This window comes from Enhydra lutris, unplaced genomic scaffold, assembly GCF_002288905.1.
Source record: "Enhydra lutris kenyoni isolate GAN:26980312 unplaced genomic scaffold, ASM228890v2 scaffoldscaffold51, whole genome shotgun sequence".
Taxonomy (NCBI): Eukaryota; Metazoa; Chordata; class Mammalia; order Carnivora; family Mustelidae; genus Enhydra; species Enhydra lutris.
This window is the reverse complement of record NW_019154135.1, coordinates 13,777,079-13,799,085: the sequence shown is the minus strand read 5'-3', so window position 1 is coordinate 13,799,085 and position 22,007 is coordinate 13,777,079. Positions and strand designations below refer to the sequence as shown.

Sequence of the window (22,007 nt, the reverse complement as noted above, 5' to 3'; positions counted from 1 at the left end):
GTGCCGGCAGCCTCTGGCCCCCTGTGGAGCCCCACTCTAGATCTGGCCAGGTCAGCTGCCTCCCCAGTGGGTTGAGTTCCCAGGCAGGAGAGGGGGCGTCCAGAGCAGGCCCCGGGCGAGGCTGGGTCAGGCTGAAGGCTCCAGGAGGACGCAGTGTGGACATGCAGACAAGTCTTGAGTGAGTGACTCTCCTCCTGGTCTTTGATTTCCGTCACGCAGGTGAAGGACTTTGTGGGGTCTCCATGCCTGCTCACCTCAGCCCAAAACCCAGTTAGGGCCAGGGGCTGTCCCACCAACTGCCTCTGAGACAAGAGGCCTCCCGGGGGGGCCCCGAAATCCCCCGTGGGCCTTTCCCCATCTTTTGGGGAGGCAGTGGGGATGGGAGGCGTCCCCGGTCCTCACAAAGAGAGACCTCTTTCCTGGGCGAGGGTGGGGGCATCTGTGGGGAGCACATCCCCTGGGGCCCAGGTCCAGCGAGCCACTGCCTCCTCCTTGCCTGGTGGCCTCCGCGGTCACTGGCCCAGCATGCAGGCCTTCTTGCAGGCCACCGCGGAGATCAGGGCCGCGCCCCGGCCACTGCCCTCCTCCGACTCGATGAAGGTAATCTCGCAGCTGGGCGTCAGCCGGCGCACGCTGGCATGGAACCTCTCCTTGAAGCTGGCAGGGGAAGCAGGGCTGCCGTTCCTCCCCCTGCACGCAGACCCCCGCCCCGCCCCCGCAGCAGCCGGAGCAGTAAGCCCAGGGGGCCCGGGGACAACCCTGGGGGTTCCACTCGCCTTCCGCCCGAGGCGCATGCGGGGCCGCGGACCGACCGCGGGGGCTCACCTGGGGTGCAGCTTGTACACCGAGCCGTCCACGCCCACGGTGATGCGCATCACGTCCTCGCTGCGGCTCTCGCGCATGCGGTTGATGACGCCCGCCAGCCCCGCGGCGCACATGTGCGCGGCACGCGTGGACACGCTCTCGCAGGCACGGCGCACGATGTCACAGTCGGTGGCCGTGGGCCGCAGCCCCAGCGTGCTCAGGATGTTGTAGATCTGCTTGCGGTCCCCAGAGTCACTGCGGGGGGGTGGGGGGGTGTCGCTGGAGGGTCTCTCGACCCCGACCCCGATGGCGGCGGCCTCCTCCCCTCCCCCTGCCCACCTCACCCAGGCGAAGGCGGGGCTCACACTCCGCACGGGAGCGGGTCCGATTCCGCCGAGGACCCCAGTTACCGGTCACTGTGCCTCGCTCGAAGCCCAGGCCCTCCGCTCTAACGTGGGCGACCCTGGCGCGCCTCGGGGCTGGCGCGTGGAGGAAGTGGGACGATCTCCACGGCGGTGGGGAGCCACCGAGGGGATGCGTGGGCTGTGCCCTGGGCCCGGGTACGTACGTGCTCCCCTGCGGGCCACGAGCAGCCCCGGACCCTCGCCGGGATCCCGGGGCCTCGCCCACGCCTCGGCCCCGCCCACGCCTCGGCGCTGCCCCTAGCCCTGCGCGCCCAGCGCACCTCTCCACCTGCGACACGAAGCGGGTCTCGAAGGCGCCGCGCGTGCGCAGCTGTTCCGAGGCCTCCCCGCGGAAAAGCAGGTTTTCGTCCACGAGTTTGAGCAGCACAAGCCGCACCAGCTCGCCCATGTACTTGCCGCCGATGAGCTTCTCGTACCTGCACGGAGGGCGGCCGGGTCACCCCACGCGCAGCCCCGAGGAGGCCAGGTAGGGCACTGGGACACCCCGCTTCCAGACCTGGTGCGCGCCCACTCTCGTTTATGTCAAGCAGGACTCAGGGTTAGGAAGCGCTCCGGGGCCTCGGGACCAACCCTGCCCTATTGCGGGGCGGCGGTCCAGGCTGCGGCCTTCCTCCCGGGGCCCCGCGCCCAACCCACGCCATCCTCCCACCGCCGCGCGGTGGGTGCTGTTCTCCTTGACCCGCCCGGAGCGGGGAGCTCAGGCTCAGAGGCGCTGGTGCCTGCTGGGGCCCTGGGCTCCTGGAGTCCGCCGAGGGGGCAGAAGCATGCCCTGCGTCTTTGTCTCTACGCGCTCGGAATCCCACCGGCTCAGCGGAGTGGCCAGAGCGCACGAAGGCTTGAGCGGCTACACGGCTCCTTAGGCTCGCGGGACCGGAGGAGCTTCCCAGGGCTGGTTCTCAAACCATTCAGACCAGCCCGCAGCATTTCACGGAGCCGTGACCGGGGACACGTGTCTACTCCTGGGAGCTCTGGGCTGAACGCTGTGAGCACTGACTGGGGGTGTCAGAGCCTCCCTCCACAGTGGTCACCGGCTGGGCCACCTGACCTGTGATCCCAGCCCATCGACCCACAGACCCTCTTTCTGGGGACCAAACTTCCCTGTGCCGGGTTCACAGGGGCGCCTAGCGCGAGGGGGAGGCACCAGTTCTTGAGAAAGGTTTGTCGTTTGCTTTTCCCCAGAGCCGTTTAGAAACAAGCCCGTTATCTGCCTGCCTGAGCCAGGCGGGAGGGGGAGCCGCGCCGGTGGTCCTTACAGCTGCTGGCCGGGGTTCAGGGAGTTCTCGTCCACCACACGGTCATACTCCAGCAGGAACTCGTCCAGCTCCCCGGAGTCCCCGAAGGCGCCCCACTCAGTGTTGACGCACATGCGGCCCTCGTCCCCTTCCACGAGCTCCACGTTCTGCATCTCCTCCATGTAGCAGGCGTTACAGCCTGTGCCTGTGGGGGCCGCGGGCCAGGCCGCAGGGGTGAGGGGTGGGGGAGCAGGGGGAGCAGGTGCAGTCCTGGGCGCCCACCTCTCCCGACTCTCTCCACCTGCAGCCCCGCAGAGCCCTCTATGGCCCTGGCTTCCCGGCTTCCCTGCTGTCACACCCACCACTGCCTGGCCTGGCAGAGTGGGAAGGCGGTTCAGTTGCTGTGTGACCTCCCCATCAATGAGCACATCCCTCTGGGCTGTTCCTCGTCCCCAGTAGGGGACGGTAACACCTTATTACCCGGGTGCTTGGGAGGACAGAGCAAAACGGGGCGAGGTGCTTTGCCAACTACAGATGTGCATGGTTTTATCTCGGTTACGCAGCAGCCTTGTTTCTTGGCCCTTCACATGCATGTGCTTGAGCTTCTGTCCTGGGCCCTGTTTTGGGGGGCATTGGAATTGACAGAGTCCGTTGCACACCGCGGGTCCAGGGATGCCCGGCCGTCCACTTTTTTTGGGGTGTGTGTGTGTGTGTGCGCGCGCGCACGTGTGTGTGTGCGCGCACGTGTGTGTGTGTGTGTGAAAACCCCAGAAATCCAGACTTTGATGGGCATTCGCCCATTTTTGGGATCTTGGTTATTATCCTGTTTCTAAGCACTGAGCAGAGTGAGTGCAGGGCACAGGTGAGCCCAGGCCAGCCTCGGCCATCCCTGCTCCGGTCGGGCTGTGCCCGAGGCAGGGGCAGCAGAGCCCACACACCAAGGCAGGGTGTCTCGGGGAGCTGCGGCCCGACAGCTACCCCGGGCAGCTCTGAAGGGGACCGCCGGGAAGCGGGCTCTTGCCACTCACATTTAGGAGGTGGACTCGGAGACGGCTTTCCGTCGGAAAGTCGAACATGGAACGAGGAGATGTGAGCAGTGAGAGGAGGACGGCGCGAGGCCAGTGGGTGCCGTGGGAGACGGGTGTGAGGGCCAGCTCTTGGGGGCCCCGCGGGGCAAATGACTTCGCCACTGACTTTCCAGGGAGCCAGAGCCCGGAGTCAGCAGCTGCACGCCCGGGCATGACTGACCAGACGGTAGCCGCGCTCAGTGCCCACTCCGGACCCTCAAGAGCTCCTGGGAAGAGCTGAGGCCTGCAGGGGCGGGTGCCGCTCCATTCCTGGCCTTCACTTCGGACGGGGACAGGAAGACCGTCTAGGAGGGGACGATGTCACCTATGCTTGTCCTCTTCCACGGGGACACATCTGTCGGTTTGGTCAATTTACCAGCGAGGGGAATGTAGTTAAATCTCGATGGGCCCCACAGACCTTAGCCAGGGTGTCCTCTGATGCCGGGACTTGTGAGTGTTCGATATACTAGCCACAGTCAGGACACCCCCGCCTCTCCCCAAGACCACCCCACATCCTGCCCCCTATGCCGTCCACACCTGGCACTGGAGCCCTGCTCTGACCATCGCCCATGGCTCAGGACTTTCGGCCCTCACGCCTCAGGGCCGGGGATGAAGGTGGGCCGAGGCTGTGTGCTGCCAGCCCCCGACAGAGCCGCGCGTGAGTCCTTACCCACAATCATGCCGACCTCACACCGGCGGTCTTCGTAGTAGCAGGAGATCATGGTGGCCACTGTGTCGTTGACCATCGCTACCACGTCCATTTCGAAGTCCTGCCAAGAGGCCCAGAGGCAACAGTGATCGGGCTGGGGTGTTGGCTCGGGCTGCTCCAGGCTCGTCCGGCGGGGGGAGAGTCGCCCAGGAGGCTGTCCCTGGCGTCGTGACTAGAGGGGAGGGGGGTTCTGAGGGCGGTCATGGGGTGCCTCACCCCTCTCCGTTTGATGGCGTCACGGAGGAGCCCCACGATGTTGTTCCCTTCTGCTCCGGAGGCCTTGAAGCCCTTGGTCCAATTGAGGAGGATGCCCTGAGGGGAGAGGAGGGGCAGGGTGAGGCGCCCCGCTCAGCTGGACTGTGGCTTTGAGAAGTGGCGGAGGCGACTCTGTCTGAATACGTCTGTTCCTGCAGGGCTGGCCTCCAGCCCACGTGAGCGGTTCCAGGGGAAAGCCCGGGGCATCACCCAGAGTGAGGACGAGGTCTGGACAGCCGCCTGTATAAGGCTGGGGTCCCTCCCCTGCAGTACACCCAAGGGGAAGACAGTAAGGCACAGTGGCGTCACCCCTTTCTGGAGGGTCTCCCTGGGCCCCTGCACGGCCAGCCCCTGCTGCCCTTCGTGCACTGTGTGGCCCGGCCGTGGAGAACCAAGGAGCCCTGCACTGGCTGTCTCTCCGAGAGGTCGTGTGTGTGTCGTGTGCGTTCACAGTTGATGTGCATAGACGTGTGTGTGTAATTCACACATGTGTGTAACTGATGTGTGTACACGCATAAACGCATGTGTGTGTGTGCGCTCATTGCGTACACACATGGCCTTGGCGTGTGCACATGCGTGTATGGTGCACACACGTGTCTGCATGTGTCCTTACATGTAGACGTGATGGGTAGACGTGTATATGTGATTGACCCGTGTGTGCGTACAGGTGCGTGTGCGGCTGACTTCTGCATGTCGTGTGCGTGGATAATGTGCACGTGTGTGCGCGCGCGCGCGCGTGTGTGTGTGTGTGTGTGTGTGTGTGTGTGTGTCTGTGGGGGGGAGGACGGTGGCGGGTGGAGCCTTGGCCCAGCCCAGTCCTGCCGCCCACGCTGGTGGCCCAGCGTCACACAGCTGTGCTGCCTGCCAGCGCCCTCCTCCCGCTCGCTCGCCTGTGCCCAATCTGCAGCAGGGGACAATTCTGCTGGCCTCAGGGGCTCTTTGGTTCAGGCAAACAGAACCAGCCGGATCTGTTCCCCAAAGTCGCACAACAGGCCAGTGACAGAGCCACGGGTTGAGGGCGAAGCTCTTTCCCAACACGGGGCTGCATCTGAAGCCTCGGGGAGTTCCCAGTGCGTCTTTCTCTGGGGAACGCGTCCACCCCCCGCACCCCCGACCTGGCCCCACCTTGTCGATGTCTTCATGCCTCACGGGGAAGGAGAACGTGAAGCCCAAGGGCAGTTTCTTGTGCTTCATCTGATGTTTGTCCAGGAAGTCGGAGATGCACTCGGAGATGTAGTCGAACAGCTGGGAGACAGGCCCCGAGCAGGCCGTTGGCCGCAGCGCCCATGTGGGCCCCGGAGAGCACGGCCTCCCCGCCTGCCCTCCGCTCCCCCGGGACAGTGCGACTCCAGGACCGGCCTGGTCCCCAGCCAAGCTGTGCGCTGTCGGCCTGTCCCTCCCACTGGGCCCTGTGACGTCCAGCCACAGACTTAGGACAGAGGCACAGCTGTGGCTGTCTCTTCCCGGATTTCTGTCTCTACCACCCAGAGTGGCCTTCGCTGCCTCCAAGTGTCCCGGCTGCCCACGCCCGGTCCTGCTGGGGACTGGCCTCTACCCTGCTCCTGTGGGCCTGGCCCCAGCCCCGGGTACTCCTCCGCGCCCTGCTGATCGTCCACGCTCCCCACTTGGCCACACCGTCCACACCAGCCCTGCCGCTTCATGGCCAGTCTGACCGCATGCAGGGGTGTGGCCGCCCCGGGACGCCTGCCTTGAAACCCTGGTCCCCAGGGGATGGGTTCTGCCTCTGCCCACTCCCCGGGTCATGGTACTTCTGTACCTCTGTACCCTCTCCTGAGCCCTCCCCACGGGCAGGGTAGCATTCCCGCCTGGGCAGCATTATGACCGCAGTCACCCCACTTGGTGTCCCTGCTGGTGGCAGGTGGGGGGCACACGGGGAGAAGTCGGCGCACGGGCTGCTTGGACCAGCACGTTCTCTCCGCCGCCCTGTCACATGTCTGAGCCTTCTGGGAAACGGAGCAGGGAGGTGACCTGCTGGGGCCAGCTGCCTCCCTGGGCCCTCTGAGGCTGGTTGGCTGTGCTGCCCATGGGTGCCCCTGGCCCTGGTAGATAGGTGGGCCCTCCCACCAGGACTGGCGAGCTCAGAGATCCTGTGCGGACTTGACCCCGGCCCCCCGGCCCGCAGCCCCCGGCCCCCAGCCCCAGCCCGGCTGCTCACCATCTCCGCGGTGCCGGTCATGGCGTCCTCGGGGATGGAGTACATCTGATGCTTGGTCGTCACGCTCCACTGCCCCTCCGCGCCCTCCCCCACCTTCACCAGCATCACCCTGAAGTTGGTGCCGCCCAGGTCCAGGGAGAGGAAGTCCCCGACTTCTGCAGCCACAGGGAGACGGGCATCAGCCTTGGGGCTCTGGCCGGCAGGACCCCAAGTCCAGGGAGAGAAGGAGAGAGGGAGTAGGGGCATCAGAGGTCCGAGCCGTAAGCAAGGCCCGGGGCCCTCCCTGCCCGCCGCCGGCCAACCTGAGCCCTCCGGGGTGGAGCGCACGTAGGTGGGCAGCATCTTCACGCTGGCCTCCTCGTGGGTCCGCAGCCGCAGGCCCCGCGCCATCTCCGTCTGCATCCGCCGCATCACCTTCTTCAGGTCCGCCTCCTGCAGCTGGAAGTCCGCCAGGATCTGCTCGGCCTGTGGGGGGCGGGGCGGGGCGGCAGCCACGTGGGGCCGGGGCCTGGACGCCCCGACTCACGGGGCCCCACGCACACCGGGGTCTCCTTTGCACCCTGGCCCTGGGTCCGAGATGACCCCTCTGTTCGAATTCCCCGTGAACCAGCCGAAAACCTAGAATGGCAGAGCTCCAAGGGCAGCCCCAAATCACGTGTGGCCCGAGGCATGCTGGACGGGGAGGGGCAGCGGCAGATGCGCAGCCCCTCCCAGCAGGGCCTGAGGCCGGCCACAGAAGTCTCCTGGGAGTGTCATGCCGCTGCCAGTCGAGCCGGCCTGAAGAACCTGCCTGGGTGGCCTGGGAGGGCAGGGTGCTGCCCCAGTAGCCCTGAGAAGTTCCCTGCCCCCCTCCCCCCAGCCGGGCCTTGGGGGAACAAAGCTCAGAGCCTATTCCCCCCTTCTTCCCATAACCCCTCCCCACCCCCACTTGCCAGGAGGTCACAGGACACATCGTTGGGGCTCATGGCTACATCCAAAGATGGGCGGGGTTCTCTTGCCTGATTGTCTCCCCCAGGTTCCAGGCAGGCTGCCCAGTGCTCCCTGACATAGGGGCTCCCCCACCTGGTTCTCCTGGACTGGGCATCCTTTACTCCAGGAACATGTGGGCAACAGCCCCAGGGTCACCCACTGTATGTCCACAGCCATCTGGGTTCCCAGAAGCCTCAGAGTCAGGCTGCCGCTGGACCCACGACAGGCTCACACTGGCCCCGCAACGCTGGGACAGGCACTGGAACCCACAGGTCCTCCCAGCGTTTGCACAGGGACCTCATCCCCTGGTCCTCAGGGGCCCACGACTCCATACAGGCCGGCCGCCCGGGACTGTGCTGGGGCAGAAAGCACCTTCAGGCCTTCCCCTCAGTGTCCTCATCTGTTACGAAGGGGCACCCCTAAGTATCCTGCCTTCTTCTCTGAGTCCCGGGGAGGACGTCCCAAAGCAATGAATGCTGTATTCAGCGAGCAGGTGTGCTACCGATGCCGTCCCCATCATCCCCATCCAAATAGCCTGACCCCTCCCACTGCTTCCAACCTGGATACTGGATGACCGCGTCCAGGCCCGGGGCCTTAAGGACTGTGTACACACGGATGCCTGGGCCCCCAGAGAGGTTCCACTCCCTGAAGTGGGGTGGGTGGGGCGGGCAAACCGGGAGCCTGGTCTCAGTGCATGTAGACGACCGTTAGCCGAGGGGAGATGGGTACCAAGGGGCAGAGGGCCTGTGAGGCCCGAGCTCGGGACAGTCTGGCCTTGGCAGCCCCGCGAGCAAGTTCCCTAGAAGGCGCCATCCCTGCAGACCCCTTTTGGAGAGTCTATACCGTGGGTGTCAGGAGGGGGCCATGGGGAGGGGGTCGGGGACCGGCACCGCTGCCCCTTAGCCTGGATGCCTCCTTCCAGGGCTCCAGCGCCAAACCGAGCGCCCCGTGTACCGGGAGGAAGCATAGTGCCCTGCCCTGGGATGGTCCCTACCAGACTCGAGGCTGTCTGGGCATCCGTCGCCATCTCTCTGAGGGGCCACGAGGTAGGTATCGGGGGAGGTGGGGACACCCCTGTCTGCTGAGGTGCACGGCTAGGCTGCAGCCTAGAGCCCGAGGCCCCCTGGGCAAGTGAGGGCCCCTCGTCACAACTGCCTTCGGCAGGCCTCCCGGGGCTCCTGCAAAGAGTGCCAGCCCTCAGCCGCTGAAATGCGCACTCGCTGCCACCGGGTCCGGCGGGGTGAAGGGCAAAGGGGACCTGCGCGGGGTCAGGGCTGACCAGGGCAGCGGGGCCAAGACCGGGGGCGATGCCCATGCTCTCTGCACCCGCTCTGCGGGTTGGTGCCTTCGGACCGGTGCCGGAGGTTCTGGGGAGGGGACAGAACGAGTCTACCTGCCTCCAGTCCGCGGAGGAGCTGGGGCAGGAAAGCGCAGTGGAGGGCGGCGCACCGGATGGGCTGGCCTGCAGGCTGCCAAGGGAACCCCCAGCAGATCTGGGGGAGGCCGGGAAAGACCCAGGCTGCCCTCCTACCCCGCTCTGCCCCCACCCTCCCGTCTCCCGTGGGTGTGTCCCTTGGGCCGATGAGGCCTCGGGATTAATGGGGGGGGGTACTTAATACCTCATTTGGGCCAGTGAGAGCTGAGCAAGGGACTGGGGAGGGGCGGGGAAGAAAAGAAGGAGTTTTTGAAACTGAGGGGTGTGGGACGCTGCCCTGATGGCTGTGCCCCAGCCCAGGGCCACCCCCAGGTGAAAAATGCTTGTCAGGGCTTCTAGACTAAATCATCAAAACCTGCCTCTAAATGTCCGGAGGTCATTCCTGGGTTTTGGGCAGTAGAGGCCCAGGCAAGCGCTCACTCTGGATGCTGGACAGCACGCAGCGTCCCCCACCCCTGACCCAGCCCCCGTGGGAGTGAACTTGTCACAGGGACATGCTGGCACCTGTGAGGCCCTGCTAAAATTAGCAGGAGCTCGTGAGGGGTTCGGGTACGGACTGTGGACTGACAGAGTGCCAGACTCTCCCGCCAATGGCCAGGGTAGTCACCCCAGAGAAAGCCCTTGACACGATCGATCCCTTCCTAAAATAGAGCAAAAGCAACTTCACCAAACCCACTGTGACAGGTCACTGACCCACCAGCATCTGGCTCTGAGCCACCGTTTTTCCGATGTGTGCCATGATGGGTCTTGTCCTGGGTTTGGATTGGGGGTAGGGTGGTGGGGATCCTTCTGGACCAGCCAGTCTAAGAAGCAGCCGCCCTTCTCCTGGAGCGAGCACACAGCACCTGAGAAGAGGCTCAGAAACCTCCAGCCTCTCCTCTGGGAGGCTGGAGAGGACAAGGGCTGGGGCACACAGGCCCCTTTCTCATTGGTTGGTCTCCTGCTGGCCTCCCTACCTTGCACTGTGACCAGCAAGCATCCTTCCCCAGAGCCCTTTCCCCAGGCCCTAGGATGTTTGCCCTGGGATGTTTCGGTAAATAGTGAGCTCCCCATCTGATGGGGAGAGAGAGCAGGATCCCAGGGACCTCGCTCTGTGTTCCCACCGGTCTTCTCAGCCCTTGGCTGCTCATGAAACTAGGTCAGCAAGCACAATTTCATTTTCTTCTTCATTTACCTCTAGGAAATAATCTGACAAGTTCAGTGGTGGAGATTCCGGGAAGAAAAAATGGCACATAAGCCTTCCATCCAGCTGCCGGGACTCAGTTCAATAAATTATGCTACATTTATGAGTCATTAAAAGCAATAAGATCGATCCACTGGCATGGAAAGTTGTCCCTGACATACTGTCAGAGAGAATGTGGTGGCCGCCCTCCATCAGGGCCTCCAGTGAGTCCCACTGCTGGTACTTGCGCCCCATGTGGTCCCCAGATGCTGAGGAGGCCTGTGTGACTCACAGGATCCTGCAGGAATGACAGAGTGTGACTTTTGAGGCTAGGTGGTTTCCACCTTGCTCTCTTGGGATTCTTCACGCGGAGGGAAGACGGCATGAGGACAGTCAGGTCCTATGGGGAGGCCGACTGAGAAGAACTGAGGCCTCCAGCCAGTGGTTCAGCTTCAGCTTGCCAGGCAGGTGAGGGAACCACCATGAGAGAAGCCCCACCCGCCCCAGCCGAGCCTTCAGATGACAGAGCCCCTAGGCTGCCCCCTCGTGAGACCCTGAGCCAGAACCCCGAAGCAGAAACACTCCTGGACTCCTGACCTACGGAAACTAAAAGCATAAAAGCTGTTGTCTTGAGCCAAGAAGTTCCGAGGTGGTGTCTGAACGGTGGGGAAATGGTTCGGAAATAGACATGATCCATTTCTGTCATATAGACGTGTGCTACATCTAGTTCACGCGGGAGGAAATAGGGCAAAATGGTAAAGTAATTATCCTGATGGTGGAAAGAGAAGTGCTTTTATTTTCCTTTTTGCTTATCTGTATTTCCTGTTTTTCTGCAATGAATGTGTGACAGAGAAATATATATTTTTAAAAATCTGTTTATCTTGGGAGGGGGGAGCACACGAGCAGGGGGAGGGACAGAGGGAGAGGGAGAAAAAGATTCCCAAGCAGACTTCACGCTGAGCACGGAGCCTCATGCGGGGCTCCATCTCACAATCCTGAGAGCATGACCTGAGCCAAAACCAAGGCTCAGACGCTCAACCGACTGAGCCACTCCAGTGTCCTGAGAAATAAGTAAAGTTAACGAAGCAGAAACATTACGCCTCATCGGCCATTTCTGCCCAGAAGCTCTGAGGCCCAGACTCTGAAGGACAGAGGTTCACAGTTAAGCTGGAAATTTCCAGACCTCGTATTCCGGTGGGATAGAAAATGGGGCCCGGGAGCCAGAGAGCCCAGCATGCCAGCCCCACCCCTCCCAGGCCTGGGGGCCCTCAGTGCCAGCTGGGCCCCGTGCAGCACTGCCCCACACTGATGCAATGGAGCTGAGAGGTCAGCACCGTGTTGCAAGTGTTTGTTCACTGCAGGGTAGACTGGCGTGCCCCGTGGGAGGGGGGCCAGGGACCTGGGAGTAGGACGGTGTCAGGCAGTGTGGCCAGCATGTCAGGCACAGAGGCAAGGAGGAAGTCAGCCTAGAGACGGCAGAGCATAGTGGGGTCACGATGATGGGCAGCCAGCGGCCTCCACACACGGCCTGCCAAGCCTGCCGCTTGATGTGGAATCGTAGCTGACCTGGGAGCTTAGGGTTGTTGTTTGCTATGGGGAAATGGAGGCCCGCGGCAGTGAAGGGCTTCAGAGATCCCACAGCTGTGCGTGACGTGGCTGGGGTTCCTCCCCAGGTCGGCCTGACTTTGGGTGTGCTCGTGAGTCAGTCTTCCGCATTAGACGGGGGGCTCCTACAGGGCCAAGCACACACAGGGGTCAAGAAAGAGCCTCTGGAGCTGCTTCCAGGCTAGGAGTGTTCAGAGACCCGGGTTTGGGGGGACGGGGCGGGGGGGGGGGGGAGGGGTCATGTCCACCAAGGTCTGCATTGCCCAGTGTGGCGCTGGAGGCCTGGGGCCAGTTGTCAGGGCTAAAGTCCCAAGACCAGAGCCAAGGGAGGGCCAGGGGTAGAGTAAGAGTGAGGGGAGAGGGAGTACCCTGCATCTTGGCTGGGGAGGGGGAGGCAGAGTGAAGGGATCATCCAGGACACCGTGTGGCGGAGGCGAGATACCGCTAGGGTAGGACAAGAGCATGAGGCCACCAGCCCAGAGTCTGAAGACGGACTGCCGTTTGCTGCCTGTAGAGCTTGGGCAAGTCCTAATTTTCCACACTTCGGTTTCCCTGTCAGTCAAGTGGAGGTAACAGTGTGCCTCCCTCGCGGGGCTGTTGCAAGGATCTGGCAGAGAGTGCAGATAAGATCTTGGCAATCCAAGTTGTTCGATAACTCGTAGCTATTTTTGTTACCGGAGGATGCTTCGGCGCCTGGGTCAGAGTTTAGTGCACGGGCCCTCCAGTTCATGGGATCTATGTCAGGTTAAGGCCAGACGCCCAGCCTGTGCCTGCTGGTCCTTTTTGGAGGCTCCAACAACACAGGCAGTTGGCCCTGTCTCTTCAATGCCAGCCTTGCCCTAAAGCAGCGTGGCTTATTGTCTGAAAAGAGAATGATGTGGGCAACATCCCAGAAAACAGTGAAGCAGGACATCCCAGGGTTAGTTCCTCCAGCAAAACAGCTATTACTTAGAAAAAAGGATCAGACTAAAGGATGTGGGAACTGAGGAGCCCAGTGAGACAGAGCAAGCAGGGGGGAGTGCTTGAGGGGAGGAGTGGGGACTGATGGCTTGTGAGTGAGCGGTGTGCACAGACCCATTCCCACACCTACTCCCTGTCTTGGCCCTGGGGACAGCACCCACGTCCAGACAGCAGCTGGCTGGAGGGAGGCAGGGCTCTTTGGTGTTCTGGGCTCCTGAGGGCTCAGGGCATAGCTTCCTTTATTTCAACCTGAGATACACAATGCCAGTTAAATGTTCTCTCTCTCTCTCTTTCTCTCGTATCTTTTTTTTTTTTTTTTAATACAGATACTTAAGAAATTCTCTGTCAGGTCAGAGACTGACTACAGAAACATCAGAAAAGAAACTTCTTCAGGGACCACAGGTGAGAAACACACACTTTGGGGGCAACTGGGTGGCTCAGTCGTTAAGCGTCTGCCTGAAGCTCAGGTCATGATCCCAGGGTCCTGGGATTGAGCCCCACATCAGACTCCCTGCTCAGTGGGGGGAGTCTGCTTCTCCCTGTCCCACTCCCCGTGTTTGTGTTCCCTCTCTTGCTTTCTCTCTCTCTCTCTCTGTCAAATAAGTAAAATCTTAAAAAAAAATACATACTTTGAAAAACGTTAAATTATAAATTTAATTTTTATAAATTATTAATTAATTATAAAAAATTAAAAAAAGAAATACAGGAAGTGTAGACCTTTAGAAAAGTGCTTGGGAAAGTCACCATACGAATGGACAACTGCCGCCCTCAGCAAGCAAGAATCCAGCCCTCGTGCGGGTGGGGAGAGCCCAACTTCTGGAGTTGCTACGCGTCAAATGTCAAGTTCTCAACAACAACCCCAAACTACAAAGTGCACAAAGAAAGAGGAAAATATGGCTCATCCACGGGAGGTAAAAAATTTAATAGAAATTTTCCCTGAGGAAGCCCAAGCATTGGAATTACTAATCAAAGACATTAAATTAAACGTGTTTGATGAGCTAAAGGAAACCACAAATTCAGATCTAAAAAGAGTTAGGAGAATGACGTATGAACAGAGAATGACAGCGAAAGTGGATATTATATGAAGGTACCACACAGAAATTCTGGAACAGAAAAGTACCATAGCTGAAATGGAATTGAAAAAAAAAATGCTAGGGGAGGGTCAACCGCAGGTTTGAACAGGTGGAAGAAAGAGTCAATGAACATGAAGGTTAGGCCACTGCACTTCCCAGGCTGCCTGGCAGAAAGGCAAAAGGCCTGCGGGATGCCATCAAGCAGAGCACCATGAGTATTGTGGGAGTCCCGGCAGGCGCTGAGAGATGTAAAGGGGCAGAAGAAGTATTTGAAAAAATAATGGGGAAACAACATCCCAAGCTTGATGAAGTACATTAATGTACGCATTCAAGAAGCTCATACTCTAAAATCTGAGAGGAAAAGGTAAGTGTAAATCTTCATGGTCTTGGGTTTGACAATGGTTTTCCTTAAACATGACATCCAAACCAAAAAGAGGTAAACGGGACTTCATCCAGTTTTTAAATCCAGAATTAAAAACTTGTACAAGAAAACACGTCACCAGATGGGTGAGAAGACCCCCACAGGGTCTTCCCGGTGGGAGAAAACTTGTGCAGATCTTAGTCAGACCAGGGTCTGATGTGCAGGGTTTAATAGGAACTCTCATAACTCAACGACAAACAACCCAATTTAAAAATGGGCAAAGGATTTGAGCAGAATTTCATTCTCTCTCTCTCTCTCTCTCCTTTTTTAAGATTTTGTTTATTTATTTGAGAGAGGATGAGCAGAGGGAGGGAGAGGGAGGTGCAGGCTCCCCACCGAGCAGGGAGCCTGATGTGGGGCTCAATCCCAGGACCCCAAGATCGTGACCTGAGCCGAAGGCAGACGCCCAACTGACTGAGCCACCCAGGTGCTCCTGGAGGAGAATTTCTGCAAAGACAGACAAGTAGACAGGAAGCACATGAGGAAATGCTCAACACCCCTAGTCACTCAGGAAATGAAGACCAAAGCACAGGGAACTACCACTTCGACCCTTTGAGGGTGGTTAGGTTAAAAACGAAAGGAAGTGTTGGTGAGATTATGGGGACAGGGAAACCCACAGATGTTGCTGGTGGGAATGCTGGCTGGTCCAGCCGCTGTGGAAATCATCAGCATGTCAGGGGCAGCGTGACCGTGGCACCCAGAGACTGCTCGCCTATGTGTATTCCCCACGGAGCCCAAACCAGGGACTCGACAGACGCCCGCATGCCCGCATTCCAGAGCGCGACATCTACAATGGCCACAGGAGGAAGCGAACTCACTCTCTGTGAGCAGGTGAGTGCGTAGACAAAGTGAGACACTCTTCCGCCCTGAAGAGCAATGAAATCCTGACACACGAGATGTGGACAACAACATGACGCGGAGTGACCTAAGCCCAACACAGGGATGGCTCTTCTAGGATTCCGCTTAGACAAAACGTCACGAGAGACAAATTCATGGTGACCGTACACAGAACAGTGGGTCCCAGGGGAATGCGAGGGGAGGGATGGGGAGTCACTGAGCTTCTGCCTGGGACAATGAGAAGGTTTTGGGAAGAGCGGTGATAGTTGCACAATATTATGACGTTCACTCACACCACTGCCTTGCACACGTAAAATGTGGTTACGGTGGTGGATTCTGTTTTATGTCTGTTTTTACTGTAAGAGCGTGTCTCTGACTCCCCCAGATGGGACCACCACGGAAGCCCAGACAGCGTTCTGTGGCCTGACTACGCCTTTGTTGTCTCGAGCCACAGAATAACCCTTGGGCCCTTACACTTTATCAGAAAGAAGAGGTTTTGCTTTTGTGGAATGTGGGGGTCGGAGAAGGATGTCCCAAGGTGGGGGGTGGCCTGGGTTGCTGAGTCTCCCCGCAGGGAAGACCCAGAGTCCTGTGGAGGCACGTGTCCCCACAGGGCACGACCTTCCCTGTTCTTCATCGTTCCTTCCCCCCGGGGGGATGTTCGCTGTGGGCAGCCCAGGCGGCCTCCCCCACGAGTGAGGAGGGACAGACAAAGATGCCTGCCCCTGCCGCTGGTGCAGGGACTGCGTGGGACCTGGGGTCATTGCCTCTGGGGAGGAGTTAGGGTGCATTCTGTGTGTAGGGAAGGAAGGTGTGCACGGACCCGTGGTGGCTGGAGGAGTGGACAGTGGCAGACATGGCCAGTCGTGGGCCCGGGTCGCCCGGGCTACAAAGCCAGGCGTGTGGCTGACTGGCGGTTCTTGTAGTGAGATGCATTTGGAAATGTGGGCAGAAACAGTGCACCCCTGCTGGGTCCAGGCTTTTAGAAGAGAACGGCTCTTCTGGCTTGTCCCCCATCTCTCTGGGCTGCACAAAGACAAGGAGGAGAGGCGAGACCCCACCAGCTGGCTGACACCTTCTCTTAGCTGTCACAGGAGCGAGAAATGCAGCCCTGCAGAGCAGACCCGGTTCCTGTTTCAGTGCATTGGTTACAGCAATTAAGCATGCCCTAATTAGCCCCCAGAAGGATGGCGTCAACGACCAAAAACGGAGATTGGAAAGGGACTTGAAACCCTTGTGTATTTAACCCTACCGGGTACCTGAGCTCTGTCCCAGGTCACGGGAGGGACTCGTGGTTAGTTCTCCGGGACTTCGATCTGGCAGGAGACACCGGCGAGCAAGCAGCACAAGCTCATGTGGGCCGAGGAGGGTGTCTTTGGGGCCGTGCAGGACACTGACGGGGCTCCGGGCGCCCGGCACGGGGCTTCCCGAGGCTCGTTCCTACAGCGCCGTGTGTGAGGGAGAAGGGGCAGGTAGAAAGGGACGTTCCCCACAGAGGGACCAGCAGTGTCAAAGGCAATCGGAGAAACACATATTTCAAGCGACTTGAGCTAACTCACATGCAGCAAGTGGGGCTGCTGTAAACAGCCTTTGGGTGAAACAGGCAATCTGGGTGGGGTTAGTGACCCTTTATAAATGAGTAACCGGGAGCGAGTGCGCTGGGGACCGAGCGTCTGGCTGACGGCCAGAGCGGGGCTTGGAGGAGCTTGTCCTACCCTCACGTGCACAGACAGAGAAAATAAGGACAGAATCAGCTTGCTTCTCAGGGTACCGAATGCCCACACATTCAGAGAACCAAGTAAGCCTCACGAAAATCAGAATTAAAGCACCAATAATGGTAAGAGCAGAAACACAGGATACAGAAAACGTACAAAGGAAGCCTACGGCGAACGTGACAGACAAACCCCAAACCCAATTCTTGGAAAAGCACAGTAAAGCCGCAAACACTTGCTGACCTGATCAAGGGTAAAGGCACCAAAGAACAACTTCAGTGACAAGAACGGGAGTTGGAAGAGTTTTACAATTATACAGAAGACTCGCTTCAATACACCTGTAAAATCTGGAGAAAACAGATGATTCTTAAAAGAATATAAATGACCAGAACTGACTCAGGAAGACCTAGAAAAGCCTGACCAGGCGGATTAGAAGGAGAAGAAACGTAACTGATGTCAAAACCTTCCCCTAACGAAACACCAGACCCAGCAAGTTTTAAAAACTACAGACGCGGAAATGTCTGATGCAAGGTCTGGCCCATGACAGGTTGGGTGTTTTTGTTTTTGTTTTTGTTTGGGAGAAAAAGAGGCACAAGCCGGTGGAGGGTGCAGCGGGCAGAGGGAAAAGCAAACCCCCGCCAAGCACGGAGCCTGAGGCGGAACTCGATCCCAGGACCCTGAGATCATGACCTGAGCTGAAGGCAGAGGCCTCACCGACTGAGCCCCCCAGGCACCCCCCCATGACAGGTCTTAATAGAGCTGACAAGTAGACAAAACCTGTTGGGCAGGGGCTGTGTGCAAGGGATCTGGTGCTGGGACACAGATGAGTGTTCACCAGTCTGTGGTGACAGCACATTGACCAGAGGCAAGGAGGCCACAAGGCAGAGCCCTGGAGGGACAGGGCTGCGGGGACAGTCATGACGGTCACAGCCATGCATGGAATGAGCGGCACAGACACCAGCCCCAGAGAGGTCCGCCATCCCTCCTGCAGCCTGCAAACACGAGGTTCTGTCACCCAGGCCTCCTACTACTCACTATGCCGTCCTCCCTCTGGAGGAGAGGGGACAGGACGGGCTGGCTGGGGCAGCAGCTTAGGAAGGCCTCCATGATGGCCGAGGGGTTCTTGCCAGCGTGCAGGGGTTGGGAGCAGAGGGCTGTGAACCCAGTTCGTGCTTCCAAGATCCTAATAGGACCCTGGTAGAGTTACTCTCACCTTGTGGCAAAACAGTGTCTAACTGAATGGTTTGTATCCACAATATATAAAGATCTCTGGAAATTCAACAAGAAGACAACACCTAATTTTAAAAAACTCACTGAAGAATACTAAATTATATAAAAATATATATATTATTAATCAGTCAGTGAAATGAAAATTCGAACCACAGGGTATGCCCCTGCACACAGGCCAGAATGGATGAAATTTAAAGACAGACAAAACCACAAGTCAAGGAGGATATGCAGCTACCAGGGCCCTCAGACATCGCCGGTGGGAATACAAAGGGGCACAGCTTGCTCTGGAAAGCACCTTGGCAGTTTCTTCCAAGGCAAGATGAGGAAGTTCTCAATTATTCCGTTTACACAGAAGAAGCAAAACCGAAGGGACAGAAAGCAGACCCGGGATTTCCAGGGTCGGGGTGTGGGAGGGGTGATTGATAGCAGGGAGGTGGGGCCAAGGGGACTTTTGGGAGATGGAAAGATTCTCTTCCTTGATGGGGACGGCAGTCAGGGAAACGTCTACATCAGACGAAACTCCCTGGACTGTACAGTTGAAGTTGTGAGATTTTTCCTCCTACCCCTGGTGCAGGAGGAAGAGCAGCGAGCAAGGCCCACGGAGCCCGGGTCTGGGGGAGGGGCGGGAGGTAGGTGGGGGGTGGACAGCCAGCCTGCCTCGGAGGCACTGTTCCAGTCCCTCACGGCTAGTGACCTGGCCTCAGACAAGTTCCTTCCCACAGACCTTGTTTCTGCACGGATCAAGCAGACCCGAGCTGCTCCCTCCTGCTCCTCACAAAGCCCACCGTTCCGCACGATTGCTCTTACCAGGATGACAGAGCTGGGCCTGAAAGGGGTCAGGTGAGCCAGGACACCCCACCGGTGCAGTGTCCCAACCTCAGTCCAGCTTTGCCAGAGCCAGAGCCATCTGGGTCCACCGGGCCAAGAGATCCAGGCATGGCACGCGTCTGCGCCCGGCTTCCCCTTCCCCGGGCCACGGCCAAATGCCCCCCGGAGAGCAGCACCACAAGCAGCCTTCTTGGGCTCTTACAAGGTAGTGTGCCCAGGAGAGCGAGACGGCATCTGCCCGGAGCCCGAGGACCCGATGGCATCCTGGCCGCCAGAGGGTTTGCACTGCTCAGCTAGAGGCCAGAGCGACCTGGGAGCCGTCCCAGCGACTGGGTCTGGTCCCATCGGCCCAGTGTCCCGAGCCTCGGCTCTGGCCAGAGGGTGGGCATGCTCCTGGGCCGCCCGTGCTCCCAGGTGGGGGTAGGGGTGAGGGCGATGCTCTTTCTGGCCCCCACAGCCCCTGCCCCTTCTTCTCGCGCAGAGACCCCCGTTCCACCTGGGTCAGGGGGCAGTGCACCCAGCCCTGGGGGACGGACCGCCCAGCCTCAGTGTTCACTGTTGCACACCCTCTTCTGTGAAAGGCCAAGGGGGTGGCCCTCGAGCAGATGTGCGGGCAGAAGTCCCGCCCTCCTTGCTTCGGAGCCTCCCAGGCCCGTTGGTGTTGCTGCGCTTGGGCCACACCGTGCAGCCGTGAGGGTGTGGTGGGAGCGTCAGCGGGGCCCACCCAGAGCTGGCATCGGGCTGGGCTGTACGGGGTTGGGAGCCACGGGCTCCGACTGTTTATTACGTGAGATCCCAGGCCCTGCAGCTGAGCTCTGCGGTAGCCGGTATCGGGTGCATCCTGAAGGACGGGGGCTCACAAGTCATTCCTCCCTGTCGCACATGAGGAGCAAGGTATGGGGGTGCACGGCCGGTGGTTACTTTAAACCGGGCGGGCTCCAGAAAGCCCCGGGGGGCTGAGGCAGGAGCTGGACCGGCCTCAGGCTGAGGGAAGTCGGGCAGCAGCTAACTGTCCGGGGGAAGGGGCCTGAGTGGAGATGGTGAGTGGAACAGACCCCCACCTCCCACCCAGACTTCTGGGACCTGATCGTCCGGCCCATGCGGCCCACGTCTGGTGGGAGCTCCGCACACGCCGCCCCCACTCCGAACTAGAAACGGGCTGTGTGGGCTGTGTCTAAGGGTCGAGGCCAGTGCCCCGCTCTCCCCTCTGACTCGCTCCGGGGGAACAGCACGGCCGGCCCGTCGCGGGCGCACACGGCTCCCCACACACGTGTCCTACTCTCGGCTGCTGAAGCACACTCGTGACCTTGCAGTCACCTTGGAAACGTGCGGGGCAGATCTTTACAACAGCGGGAGCGCACACCACTTGCTCCCAGTGAAGAAAATGACGTCCGCCTGAGAATTCCACTCAAGTCTCCAGATGTCAGGAAGCCCACAGCGCCCTCCGGGATGCCGGCCGGCCGGTGCGAGCGCTTCGTGCCGGCCTCGCCTCCCGGAACACACCGCGCTGGGAGCCGCCGAAGCCCCCCCATCCAGAAGCACCGCGACTGTCGCGCCCCCTAGGGTAGGCCGAGGAGGTGCCGTGTCCCGCTATCTTGGGGACAGACGGGAACCTTTTCTAGTTTTTCCGGAATTCAGATGTGGCTGGGCATTCTGAACTTTTATTTCTCAAAGCTGGAGGCCCTGGCCTGCCTCCCCAGGACCCCCAGCCGACGACTGACTAGCACAGGGCACGACGTCCATGCCGGCCTCGGGACGGACCGCTCACCATGCTGTCCAGGCTCCAGAGTTCCTCATGGGATCAGACTGGAATCTACCTCTGGCCCAGTCTCATCCAGCCCCACGCTGTGCAGGCCTCCTCTGACCATGTTCCCTCATGAAACAGTGGGCCCCAGAAGCCTCATCACAGCCCCCCACCCCAGACCTCCCTTCTCGGGGCCAGGATGGTCCTAGAAATCAGGCAGGGCTGCGGAGGCGGCTGCCTGCAGCAGGGTGACTGGAGGGCGGGGCCCGCAGGGGCAGCCCCCCATCCCTGCTGGTATGGGTGGGTGCTGCTGGGAGGAGGCCCCCCGCGTGATGTTGGGCACCCAGGGCTCAGGGAGAGATACCAGCCGTAAGGACTGTGTGGCCAAGGAGCTGTTGATAAGGCACGATGCACTGAAAAGAAAAAATGGCAGGCTCAGGGCTCTGGATGTAAAGCCAGTGTCAGGAGACGGTCGCCTTGCAGAGTCTGTCTCCTGAAGCCAGGAGCCAACGGGGCTGGAGAGCTGGTTGGGGGGCACACTGCGGGGCCAGAGGAGGACGCAGAGGGCAGCAGTGAGCCAGCAAATGGTCCAGGACTGGCGCTCAGGGATGGTGGAGGCCGTGGTCTGGAGCGCTGTCTGGTTTTCGTGCTGGTGCTCCCTCCAATGTGTCACTGCGGCACATTCCTGTGAATGCTGGTATCTTGACCTTTGGCCATAAATCATGAATGTTTGCCATGGTATCTAGAGTGGTGAATCCTTTCCGGAGGCTTTTGATGTACTTTTCCCAGATAACCTCGGGGGAGTTCCTGCCTGCGGTTAGCGACGGCCTTACAAGCCATATTTCGGAATAATAAGATGTGGAAGGCCGAGCGACTCCCGGCGCCACAGGCTGTGGAATGCACGTCGCATCAGGCACGAAGCCAACATCCATCTTGACGTCCGTGTCCCACAGAGCTGTTAGGTGACCAGCTACCTTGTCAGTGAGCGCTGCTGTTTGGAAAGGAATCCTTTCTTCCCGAGCCGCGCGTGGATTCCCATGGTGGGCTGAAGTACGCAGTCGGCCGTGTTGCCAACAGATGTGCTTTGCGGTTCCACTTCTAGAGCACAGGAGCGGGACTGGACATGATTTTAAGGGAGCTAGGACTGTCGGAACGGCCCACAAACAATGGCTTCAACTTGAAGTCCCAGCGGCATTCACCCCTCCAGGAGTCAGCCTGTGCCTCGAGCGTTGAAGCCAGACACTGACCTCCCGTCTCTGGCTGTGACAATCCTAGCCGGCATCCGCTCCCGGCAGAAGGCCGTCCCATCTACACTGAGCATCTGTTGCTGGACGTAGCCACCTTCCTGACTCGGCCAGATCTG

At 59.8% G+C, this 22,007-nt stretch overlaps 1 protein-coding gene across 1 annotated transcript in view; it reads right to left on the bottom strand.

Annotated features, from left to right (window-relative positions):
* Positions 1 to 364: 364 nt before the first annotated feature.
* LOC111157022 (glucokinase) overlaps positions 365 to 22,007 on the bottom strand; it is a 30,775-nt gene continuing 9,132 nt past the window's right edge. Inside the window, exons 2-10 of the mRNA XM_022518222.1 lie at positions 6,971 to 7,133; positions 6,669 to 6,823; positions 5,618 to 5,737; positions 4,454 to 4,549; positions 4,199 to 4,298; positions 2,483 to 2,666; positions 1,490 to 1,645; positions 826 to 1,059; positions 365 to 657 (exon numbers count right to left, since the gene is read on the bottom strand). Coding sequence (XP_022373930.1) covers positions 513 to 657; positions 826 to 1,059; positions 1,490 to 1,645; positions 2,483 to 2,666; positions 4,199 to 4,298; positions 4,454 to 4,549; positions 5,618 to 5,737; positions 6,669 to 6,823; positions 6,971 to 7,133 — 1,353 coding nt within the window. The 3' untranslated portion in view covers positions 365 to 512. The remainder of the gene's footprint in view (positions 658 to 825; positions 1,060 to 1,489; positions 1,646 to 2,482; positions 2,667 to 4,198; positions 4,299 to 4,453; positions 4,550 to 5,617; positions 5,738 to 6,668; positions 6,824 to 6,970; positions 7,134 to 22,007) is intronic.